Raw genomic sequence first — 13,096 nt, 5'->3', positions numbered from 1 at the left:
GGTCCATAATGTAATCTCAACAAGCAAAACTTCTTATTCCCCTCTAGAATGTGGTCTGCCGCTACAGAATCTTATTTCTTAATATTTTAAAGAATAGAGTCTTTATAAACATGGGTTTCTTGTACTGTTTTGAATATATTAATCATCTTTTTTTTGATATTTCATGTATATAAACTTACATTCACAGGATGTCATCTAGGTGTCATGCATCTTTCAATATACTTTTTTGCATTTATTTTCTCACAATTAACTTTAATTTCACAAATGATATATCTGCATTGAATAAATTTTAAAATGCAAAGGAAATTAAAGAAGAAAATAAAATATATCTATTCTCTCACTATGAAGACATACTACACTATGAAGAGATGCTAGTCCTGGCATTTAGTGCATTTTTTCATCATCTTTTGAATTCATATTGAGCTTCATATTACCATAACCCCTTCTCTACTATGCCTCTGTTTTAAAATGCCATTAACATTTCTTACATATTTAGGTTTTGGTAATAAAAGCACGACTGACTCTGTGTCTGCAAAAACACATTCTCACTGCATTGACCTGTCTCTGACTTCTTCATAATCAACAGCTCTTTGTTTTTATATGATGTTTAGTATTTGAGATTTGAACAGATATTGATAATTTGATTAACATGAATATCCACATACAGAATGAAACAGATCTTTTATTTATAATGGGAAAGCAGGAAATGACTTTATGAAATGTAAGTCTAGCTTACTGACAATTTAGTAATTAATGACTAGTAAATTAAGCCAAAATACTTGGTAATTTCAAATAAAAAATAGCATACTTGATAATATGTGAGTATAGCATATAAGCTCATCCAATTCAAAACCAGTCTCATTTTGTTAACTTTCTATATTGAGTGTAACTTACTTGGTTTTAGCAGTCTTTGTACCCGCTTATTTTAACTCCTTATCTTCCAAATTGTCAAACATATACAAAATTAGAATAGATTATATTACTATAATAAACCCCCATGTATCCATTTACCAGTTTCAACAATTTCCAATATTTTACCTTGCTGTGTCACCTAGTCTTCTCACACTTTTTGTAGGAGTATTTTAGATTAAATCCCACACATCATATCATTTAACTTATAAATACTTCCATATGCATCTCTAGGACATTTTTTGGCATACCCGTTATATTATTATCACATCTAACAAAATTATAATTACTTAAATCACCTAACACTCAGTCTATGTTTATATTCCCATGATTACCTCAAAATATATTTGTACAGTTGGTTTGTATTTGATTGTTTTGCCTCTTAAATCTCATTTATTGTGAAATAGTCCCCAAATCCCTCTTATACAATTTAATAGAGAAAATAAGTAAATAGATCCTTTGTCCTATAAAATGGCTCACATTCTGTATTTCGCTGATATTTTGTGGGATGTTGAGCTTACATTTTCTGCAAACTATGAGTTAGGTCTGGAGGCATGATTACATTCAGGTTAAATTGTATTTTATATAACAGTAGTTCATATGAGGCTTTGTGTACTTTATCTTGTAAGAAAAGACATAATATTTGGTTTATCACATAATATCCCATTTTTAGGGATGTCAAGATTCATCAGTGCTTTCAAGTATATCAGTCTCCAACATGTAGTTCCCATTAATATTTCATTCCGTGGTTTTAACAACAATGATGATAATGGATTTGCTCCATTACAATATTTAGTGCTGCAAAAGTTTTTTTCCCAGTACCATTTTTCATTCTACCTTTATTAGAACCCTTCTATAAAAAATGAATGTCTTACTTTCTCCTGTGCCCTCATCCCAAATGGCAGTGTGTAGCGTCTGAGATCCCGGTGCTGAAGACTAATGCCGGACCTTGAAATCGGGAGTTGTAGGTGCAGCAACTCAAGGAGAAATATCAGTCTCTTATCCAGTATGTGGAGAACAACAAGAATGTAGACATTAATTGTTTCCGACTGGAGTTCAACAAGGAAGAGACTCGGTGGTTTGGAAAATGCTGGTACACCCACTGTCTCCTCAAATATAAATTTGATATCGAGTTTGACATTCCTATCACATATCTCACTACTGCTCCAGAAATTGCAGTTCCTGAACTGGATGTAAAAACAGCAAAGATGCACAGGGGTGGCAAAATATGTCTGACTGATCACTTTAAGTCTTTGTGGGCCAGGAACATGCCCAAGTTTGGACTAGCTCATCTTATGGCTCTGGGGCTGGGTCCATGGCTGGCAGTGGAAATTCCCAATCTAATTCAGAAAGGCATGATTCAGCATAAAGAGAAATGCAGCCAATGAAGGATCAAGCCACTGAGGCTGGGCAGAAGGACCTTAGATAGGCTATGTTCCTTTTTTTTTCTGTACATATCTCTTCTTATTCATTTGACTGCTTCACTCATACCCTTTCCCCCACAACAGTTGCTCAGTAGCTGCAGCAGTACTGTGTCTAGCATTGCTGGGATGAAAAAAAAAAAGAACATCATTGCTACTGAATTTCTAAGTTAGGCTACAAGGGAAGGGGAAAGGCTGGGACTTTGGAAAATGGAAAAGCAATTTATATACCTTCCCCAGGTGGGGCAGTGTGAGATCCTGGAAGGATAGGGGATGGTTGAAAGTAGGTACATAGTCTTTTTGGTTTCTGGAAATAATTCATCAATAAAAGCTGCTTCCTCTGGTAAAAAAAAAAGAAAGAGAAAGAAAGAAAATGTCCTTCTTCAACTATTTGGGTACCCTGAGATATAGTTGCATAAGAAAGGCGTGGTAAATGTTTACTTCTTTCCCTTCATCAATTTTCATGGGAATGAGATGGTGTCTATAACCTCTAATGATGTCAACTAAGTTACTGTTTAGTCTTGTTATGAATTCAAAGATGTTTATATATTTAATGTATATCAATCCAATGCACTTGTCTTTCTTGATGATTAAGTTGTCCCATTATGAATCAGTGGAAACTCATTGAAGTTGGCTTCTGTGGGCAACCAAGTCTTAACTCTAATCATCAGGTAGGGTCTGAAAAACTTAGGTATCACTATTTAATTGCACTCAAAGGGGCTTTTTGACTCAGGGCTTTATGAAGATTACAAAAGTATCAGTTCAGAATGGCTAATGCCATTTTTGAATGAGAAACATAAGAGGTAAAGGGAGTTCTCATTCTCATTCCCTGGTTCTTTCTCAGTAAGGAATTGTTGATAACCCCTAATCAGTATGGCAAAGGGAAGGGTTATGGTTTCATACAAGCGCTAGTCTGTGGATCCTATTGCTCCTGCCCTGCTCATACTTAGTAATGAGGGTTTCAGGGACATTATTGCTAAATTTGAGTAGTGCTTATGTATTGGCTCAGAACAGAGTTCTCTTAGTTTGAGTTTTTATCAGTTGTACAAAAAGCTTAATTCTATCTGTGAAACTATGCTGCTGCAGCTCTGTATTTCAAACCAGAATATTATGTAACCATATTTGCACTTTTTGGTAGTTTCACTACTCTCTGTGTGACTAGAGTTCTTTGGGTCTTTGCAATTGGAGGCAATTTTTATATCCTTTTGGTGGGAAAAGTCACTTTCACTATGAGCTTTGCCTGAAGAGATTTTCTATGGGTTTTCATGGAAGCATAACGCAATAGCTTCCTGCCATCAATTATTTGTCATTAATTAATTTATGATCCATAAGTGTATAGATAGCAAGCTCACACAATCTCGTATCTGTATTCAGATCATCTATGTACATACAATTTAACTATAAGATTAACTCACTTTGTCTGAATTCATTTCTAATATTTTTTTTCTTTAACATGAAAATGGTCAAAACTAGGTGTTTAAAAAGTAGGGCCCATCGCCAGATCCAGTCCACTTGATTTTGTAAATAAAGTTCTATCATAAAACTGCATGTTCATCCATTTATATACTGTCCATGACTGTTTGGATGCTATGAGGGAAAAGTCGAATATTTGTAATGGAAATGCATGGCCTGCAAAGCTGAACGTATTTACCATCTGGACATTTGTAGAAAATGTTTTCAAATCTCTGGGCAAGAATAATGAAATTTCCTCTGTGTATATTCATAATGACATTTTTCTTAGGAAGCTGCTATGGAAATATCGCTTGCTAATAAGGAAAAGGAAAGTTATTTTCCTCAAATACAATTTTTACAGTGTTGGTTAGGAAGAAAAAAGTTTTTTGTTTGTTTTGTTTGCTGTTCTATCCCCATTTCATGGTAGGAGATCAAGAAATATTTGTTGAGTAAATGAATACATGATAGATATAGTTTAATGTCTTTAGTAAATAACCAAACAAAAGAAACCTACATTAGATTCTTATTTCTATAGCTGTGGTGATTGTATGACTGTTATGGGAAGACTATACAACTGATCACAAACTAAGCAGCCAAACAAATATTAATATTTTATATACAACTCTTTGAGATATCACTTATTAAATTCTAACTTGCTTACAATGAAGAACAGTTGAGATTAGGTATCCATTTTCCTTATTTATACTACTGGGAAAAAGCGACTTATCTGAAGCATACTACTTGCATCTCTAATCTTGAAAAATAAAATCTGAGTCTACCTTCTGTAACCCATTTTTACTGTGAACTCTAAAAGAGAGTGTTTATGAATTGATTCCAATTCATCCTGTTTGACAGACATTACAGCTAATAAGGTTTTTGGTTGTGTTGAGATCCCTAAGGTTTATTTTTTTATATAAAAAAAACCTTACATAAGCACAAAAGAGCAGTTTGTTATTTGGCTCTGACAGTTTAAAGAATTTAGACCTATTCCAGGATCTGAATCCTAGAACTTGGCTAGTTTAGTTCATGCAAAGTAGTGTTTCTGAATTTTCTTTAGGAACTTTCCTACGAAGTTAATTATAAAGGGGATAGCTTCATTTCTTGTGAAATTATCCTTCTATCTATATGATGAAAGATTTTGAAAACATTATATCACGTATTTTGTCTAACATACCTTTGTTCAATTCAGTCATCCTGAACTTCCTGTGAGAATTTATCAGTTTACTTTCAGTGAAATCTGAGGCATGTATTAAGTGATTACCTGATGAAAGTTGGGTTTAATTTATGGGTTAATCCACCATCTTGAGCCAAAGAATCTTCGAAAATCTTCACATGGTGTATCTTCAATAATTTTTGCAATATGTTAAACAGATGCCATTTAAATCTGATCCTATAGGTGGTCTTTGATCGGCTTCTGGCTGCAATGATCTTTAATCAACTTGACCATTTGTTTCCTACTTAACTAGCTCATCTCTTTGAAATGTATTTTTTTTGTCTTTTAAATACTTTTCAGTGCTTATTAATTTATACACAAGTATTATTATGGGCCTCGATATTTACTCAGTGTGAAGTTACCAGTTTTCATATATATAATATAGAATGTGGAGATCGAGCACACAGGTTTTGAAGATTTGTGACGTTAGACTAGTCTTTTAACCTCTGTTAAGTCTCATTTTCCTAATTTGTAAAATAGGGAAGGTGTAACAATAGTAACAAACTCACAGCATAGGTAAGAGGATTAAACAAGTTAATACAAGTTAAAAGAATCACTTGGCACATATCTTGGCACACAGAAATCACTTGATTATCAGTGTTTATTATTAATATTACCACGTTACCTAAATATCTATTAGCTTAATAGTCTACCTATAAACGAACAACAAACTCCGCCCCCTCATCCAAAATATACCTCATTTATTCCTGGAAGTTCTCAAATAAAGATGTCTTACATGTAATCACAACCAAGTCTGACTATCTGGCAGCTGTAGTTACTACATAGTGTTCACCATGATCTTGCTTGGTTGTTCTGTTTCCTACTTGTTCACATTCACCACTAGAAAAGTCTCCTACAAAAATTTACTGATAACGCTACCTTACATGGTCATATCTATGTCCCTATCAAGCATTGTCATCTCAAGAAATTCCCATAGAATGAAATCTGCAAGGTGCCCAAGTATTGCTGGGTCTTACACCGGGTACTCTGTGGATGGAGGTAAACTCTGAGATACATTTTTTTTGACCTGGTTCCTGGAGGAACTCTGTTTGTGCCCAGATTCTCACAGATTACCTCTTGAGTTATTGCTTTTTAGCAATAATTTACATTTATAGCTTAAGATAGTCTAAGCATCTGCCTGTTAAATGCTCTCTTTTAAAATGTGCTAAAGCAGCTCAACAAAGTTTGATCTACCTGCTGAGTTTCTTGTTCATATCTTATAGATATGATCCATTGGAAAGCAGGTTCTATTTCACTTTTATTGTAGGAAAAGTGTGGAACAAGAATGAGGAATATGTTGCTTAGGAGGATGCCTATCTCTCTGGGAGAATCTAGAGGACATTTATTTGTTAGATGGAGATCAGCATACAGCCAGAATGTATCTCTTCAACATACATAGATGTTAGGTCAGAATTAACCTTGACCATTGTCTGCTTCCAGATCTAGAAGAAGCCATGTTGACATGAACTTGTCTCGAGAAGGCCTGCCAGCTAAGTTGAATTAATCCACTACATTATAATTGGGAGAGCTCTTTCCCTCTTACTCACTATGCCTAACTAGCTACTGACTCACCACTGCCTATAATACTCCGGAAGTTTGACATATAGAGATGTTGACAGAACTCATTAAAGGTAATAAACAAGTAGGTGGGACTGTTTATGCCCACAAATGAGCAAGCGGTATAATCGCTTCACCTTTAAGAGGAATCAACAGCTTGAAGAAGGGAGATCACACTAAACATTCATTAAAGAATTGAAACAGATTTAGTGAAGAAAGGATGGAACACATTGAGGCAAATTCTAGATTAGAATTGAAAAGATACCACAAAAATATAAATATAAAGATTTCTTCAATAAATGCTTGTTAAAATAAAAATTCAGTTAGAATCAAGGAAAAACAATAAATATAGTTGATCTAGAAGATCAACCGAAAGAGATATTCTGCAATACAGAACAAAAGTATGAAAACATAAGTGAATGAGAGAAAAGATAAAATAAATAGAAGACAGAGCCAGACAGTCTAATATATGGTAATAGGAGTGATAGAAGGAGAGGAAATAACTGAAAGAGAAACCATAGAAGAAAAATATCCTCAAGCTGAATCAAAGTTGAATTTTCAGGTCAAAAGGACACAGCAAAAGCCAGCAGAGTAAAAAACAAAACAAAAAACAAAAATCGAAAAGATAATCCCCCCCACACACACATTTAACCATTTAGCCATATACAAGTGAGATTTCCAAACTTCGAATATAAAGAAAATACTTTTTAAAGGTAATGAGGACATTATGAGGTATTTCAAACTTATGGAAAATTGTGGAAAATAATTTAACCTGTTTACTCACCATCTATATTGAACAAATGTTAACACTTTGCTTTATGCTTCAAATATTTTTTAAACTGATACATAAATTTCACATAACTAAACTCGTCTTGCCATCCTATTTCTCTTTCTCTCTCTGCAGGGATGGACATTTTTCTGAATTGATATTTATCTTTTCCATTTATTTAAAAATATTTTACTACATATGTAGGTGTTTATAAATAATAGCGTGTTGTTACATATTTTTAAATGGACAAAAATGTCGTATATTACATATTTCATTGTGTCTTATTTTTTAACTCAATATGTTTTCAAGGATTTATCCAAGTTGAAATATAGATAGATGATTGATTGATAGATAGATAGATGCATACATGCATACATACATACATATATATCTAGTTCATTTTTTTAACTGTAATCAATTGTGGATACTCCTTTAGACAAGGTCTTCTAGTAAAAGATTTAAAACCATTAAATGTTAATTTCTTAAATTAATATATAAATTTAATGCAATTATAATTAGGATTTATTTTGGGAAATTTATAAAACAGTCATAAACTTATATGATTATATATGTCCTTAAATAGCCAATAAAGAGGAGAAATGAATATAATTGCTTTAATAGATAATAGATACAAGAATATAGCATAGAGGTCTATAATGAAATAAATATGGTTTGGGTAAAATAATAAAAGATATTAGAACATACTAGGAGTACAGAAATGTATATTAATATATATATATAAGATTTTAATATATTAAAGTTGTAGGTAGTTCAATTCTGTCAGAGTATAATTAATTGGTTAACAGTCTTGGCACAATTGACAATTGATCTGGAAGATATTACAAATGAAGTGCCATCTTATAGTATACCTCAAAATAAATTCTAATGTATTAAATATATGCAATTAAAAATTTTGTAAGAAAGTAAATGAGATTAATTGTATAATTTGGGATTCATGGAAACTTCTTAAATAAGACTGAAAACTCAAAGGCTATAAAACAAAAGGTAAACATATTTGACAATAAAATTAGAAATTTTGATTGCAGCAAAACCACAAACAAAATTCACAGATGAATGATTGAAATGGAAACAAATATTTGCAATACATGGAGAGCTCTTACAAAAGTGATATGGAAAAGTTAATCCAAAAGAAAATAGACAAAAATGATTAATATACATTTCACAAAAGAGCAAATCCAAATAAATATGAATAAATGATCAAATGTTACTTATAGTTAGGAAATTTAAATCAAAGTAACAAATAAATATCATTTTATACCCACTAGATCAGCAGTCTCAACCTTTTTGGCACCAGGGACTAGTGCTCCTATGACAATCTAATGTCTGATGATCCGAGGTTGAGCTGAGGCGGTGATGCTGATACTGGGGAGCAGCTGCAAATACCGATGAAGCTTTGCTCACTGGACCACCACTCACCTGCTGTGTGGCCTGGTTCCTAAGAGACTGAAGGCCAGTACCAGTCCATGGCCCAGGGATTGGAGACCCCTGCATTCTATAAATAATATTTTAAAAGATTAGGTATATTAAAGGCTAATACCATTTTTTAAATCAACAACCAACAAATTCACAAGGTTATTATGTGTTTCTCATTGCCCCAGATTTATAAGGAACCTAAGTACACTCTATGTGTACATTGTATACTTCAAGTCTTGGACAGACAGTCACCTAATAAGTATTCCAGGTAATTAACATATGATAAAATATTCAATTTCACCAGTAATCCAATAACAAGACACAAAAATTAAACAATAATTGTATTTATCCTTTTCATGTCTCATGCTTTTTCTGTCTACTTGTTTTTCCCCAATTATGTCTGCTATTGTCTGGCTGCTAACAAAAGTATGCATTAAACAAAATACCACGTTCTAGGAATAAAATATTGCTCAGGAAAACTTATGTGTAGCCAGATTCATATTCTTTATTTCTAAATTTTCTGAATGTGAGCCTGGCGCTGTGATGATTTGAAAAAGGGAGACACATGAGAGATAGGAAGTTGAAATATTACAACTTTTGAGATGGTACTAAAGGACTTACACATTTCCAGTGGCAATAAGCTAAGAATGCAGCAGAGGGTAATCCATCTCTACACATGCCCTTGCACTTACAGACCTCTGACTAAGACCTAGAGGAATAAGAAATTTGGAAGGGCGAACATTTTTTTTAATGCCTACAGCACCTGATCTTCCTAGGTGATCTCCCATCCAAGTACTAACCAGGCCCGATCCTGCTTAGCTTCCAAGATCAGAAGAGATCAGGTGCGTTCAGGGTGGCATGGCTGTAGACAGGACAAACATTTTTAACTTTAATTTTTTTGGACTTTTAATTCAAGAAGATTTCATTTTTGTTCTTTAATTTCTCCCTGGAAAAGAAATAATTGAAGGGGCTACAGAGTGTTCAAACTTGGGGCATCCTTTATGTTGTAATTATTTGGGCTAATTGTATAATCTCTGGTGAGCTATGTTAACCAATGCAGATGGGCATAATTTAAAATGGAAAATAGAATAAAGATAAAACGCTCTGCCCTAGGGTAAAATGCAGCCTTGAAGTTAATTTTATTAATGTCTAATTTTGACCCACTTTATGGTCTTCTGAAGACAAAAATTTGAACTCTCTTCACAGCAGATACCAGGAAGATCTATAAAATAGAAGGGGTTGATGCTAGGAATGAGCTACCTCATCAGAGTTGGAGCAGTAGTTCTCTGATATATTGCTAGTTTACTTTCCCAAGGGGAATGGCCACACCATATGCTTCATTACTAAGCTCAATGGGTTAAGACAGTGGTTTTCATCCCTAGCTGCACATTAGAATTATCTGTGGAGTGTTTAAAATGCTTAAGCTTTACCCTAGAACAATTAAATCAGAATTTCTGAGGTCAAGGTCTAACATTATTAAAAAGCTCCTGGGTATTTTCAGTGTTCATTTGTCTTGAGTTAAGTTCTCCGGCAAACAAGCTCTGTGACAGAGATTTGCATATAGGAAGTTTATTGGCAAGTGCTCTCAGCAACAACATCTGTAAGATAGTGAACAAAGAAGGATTAAGTAGACGAGGTTGAACTTTAGCTGTTATAACAGAGATACCTACCACAGTCAATGCCACAGGGAGGTCTAAAGCTGGGGTGGCCCTCCATATTTGTCTCATATCGAGACAAAGTAGCTTAACATCTTTATACTCTTACATACACCCAACCTTGGATTTTAGCTACCTTCTAGGAATGAGTGTGACGTTGGGAATAGAAGCCCTTTCTACTAAATGGAATTTCCAGGAGGCACTTAGCTTTAATCCGTCAGCAGCTAACACTACACATGTAGTAATTCCAGAGACCATAGCACTTCCCAGAAGGGTAAAGCATTGAAATTAACCTTTCTGGCCCATCTCTAAAACTCATAGCTCAGGCCCCCCCACCATAGGAAGAGCTATGTTTCTGATTGGTGAAAACAGGGAAATCCTAATATCCAGGGAGCTGTGTTAATCAGTGATGAAGTCACTGGGGAAAATTCAAGCATCATAGGTATTTCTGCCCCTCCTTCTCTTACCTGAGACATGGATGCCCTCAAAAAGTATGTACTTTTCTTCCTATCTACCATGTGGTAATGTGGCCTGCTACAGGAGTTGATCTACACCTTGACGTCACAATCCATCTTTTGTGCATGTATATGACTGACTCTGTAAGTTCATTTCAGGAAAAGAGGACTTTGATGAATTGTCTAATATGACTTTAATGCATTCAAGTTGCTGTATTATGACTCCATTCGTGTTTGTATTATTGTAATGATTCTCAATTGCTTACAAGCTAAAGAGGTGGGAAAAAAGTCTTCCTACACTATTTTTTCCAAAAAATTTAAGTAAGTAAATAAAATATACAAGAAACAGAAAGAAATATTTTAAAATTTAGTGAATGAATAGTCAAGACAATTTGGTGTGGAGGGCAGTAAAGTAAAAAAAAATCTGCCATGTAAAATGATGAAGAAAAAGAATATGTGGAAATTAGTTTTTATGGTATAGAGCCACATAAATGAAAATAGGGAGAGGAAGGGGAAGAGAAAAAGGAGGAGGATGGGGTAGGAAAAATGCTGTTTTCAATTATATGCTTACAAAGTATAAAATCTAACTGAAATGGAAAGTTTTCTCAAAATATATACCTAAAAATTCTTAAAAGGTAGAAGATACTAATATATTAATAGCTGTGGAAGAAAGTTAAAAGTCAACAAAAAACTGACACCAAAATTTTATAGAAATCATAGAAAAATACATAAAATTACTCAATTTATTTAAAAATAATAATACAATATTGATATCAAATCCTTTTAAAGAAGAAAAAAAAACCCTTTAAAGACCAGTGTAGAATCCTAAATACAAAACTAGAAGACATAAATTGATAATTAATAAGAGTAAAAATATGTGACTATTTTTAAAAAGCTGACAATATACTGAAAAACCATAGAGGTGCAACAATATTTTCTATCAATTTTAATATTTAGTATTATTCTATAGATTTTAGTCATTGAGGGAAGATAGAAGTATAGGAAAAGAGGAGAATAATAATTATTTTTAAACAACTATTTTTTTATTTTTCAATTGCAGTTGGCATTCACTATTATTTTACATTAGCTTCAGGTGGATAGCACAGTGGTTAGGCACTTGTGTAATTTATGATCCCCCTAATTAGTCGAGTACCATCTGGACATTATACATAGTTATTACATTATTATTGACTATATTCCCTGTGCTGTACTTTACATCCCTGGTGACTATGCTGTAACTACCAATTTGTACTTCCTAATCCCTTCACCTTTTTTACCCCACCCCCCAAACTCATCTCGTCTGGCAACCATCAAAATGTTCTCTGTATCTACGAGTCTGTTTCTGCTTTGTTTATTCATTTATTTTGTCCTTTAGATTCCAAATATAAGTGATGTTATATAGTATTTGTTTTTCTCTGACTGACTTATTTCACTTAGCATAATACCCTCTAGGTCCATTCATTTTGTTGCAGATGGTAAGATTTCATTCTTTTGTATGACTAAGTAATATGCTATTTTATATATGTACCACCTCTTCTTTATCTAATTGTCTATTGATAGGCACATAAGTTGCTTCCATATCTTGGCTACTGTAGATAACACTGCAATGACCGTAGGGGTGCATATGTGTTTCCAAATTAGTGTTTTGGATTTCTTCAGATAAATACCCAGAAATGGTATTGCTAAGTCATAAGATAGCTCTTTTCTTAATTTTTTGAAGAAACTTCAAACCGTTTTCCATAGTGGCTATACCAATTTTCAATCCCACCAACAGTGTGTGAGGGCTCCTTTTTCTCCACATCTTCACCAACACTTGTTTGTTGATTTATTGATGATAGCCATCCTGACATTATGAGGAAATATCTCATTGTGGTTTTAATTTGCATTTCTTTGATGATTAGTGACCTTGAGCATCTCTTCATATGTCTATTAGCCATCTGTATGTCCTTTTGGGGAATATCTGTTCAGATCCTCTGCCCATTAATTAATTGAACAGTTTTTTTTTTTTGGTGTTCAGTTGTATGTGTTCTTCATAAATTTTGGATATTACCTCCTTATCGGATGTATCATTCAAAAATATCTTCTCTCAGAGTGATTGGCTTTTCGTTTTGTTAACGGTTTCTGTTGCTGTACAAAAACTTTTTAGTTTGATGTAGTCTCATTTGTTTATTTTTCTTTTGTTTTGCTCTGTTTCCAATTTATTGAGAATTTTTGTCATAAATGGATACTTG

The 13,096-nt window shown here is 33.5% G+C and overlaps 1 protein-coding gene and 1 pseudogene across 1 annotated transcript; one reads left to right on the top strand and one right to left on the bottom strand.

Annotated features, from left to right (window-relative positions):
* The first annotated feature begins 1,775 nt into the window (after nucleotides 1-1,775).
* Nucleotides 1,776-2,297, top strand: LOC107501753 (ubiquitin-fold modifier-conjugating enzyme 1-like). Its single transcript, XM_036226567.1, is given in 1 exon segment — nucleotides 1,776-2,297. A coding segment is annotated over 1 exon segment (522 nt).
* A 7,209-nt stretch (nucleotides 2,298-9,506) lies between these two features.
* LOC118608573 lies at nucleotides 9,507-9,625 on the bottom strand (annotated as a pseudogene).
* Between the last annotated feature and the right edge of the window lie 3,471 nt (nucleotides 9,626-13,096).

Source organism: Rousettus aegyptiacus, unplaced genomic scaffold (assembly GCF_014176215.1).
Source record: "Rousettus aegyptiacus isolate mRouAeg1 unplaced genomic scaffold, mRouAeg1.p scaffold_m13_p_9, whole genome shotgun sequence".
NCBI classification, from domain to species: Eukaryota; Metazoa; Chordata; class Mammalia; order Chiroptera; family Pteropodidae; genus Rousettus; species Rousettus aegyptiacus.
This window is presented reverse-complemented; position numbering and strand designations above follow the sequence as displayed.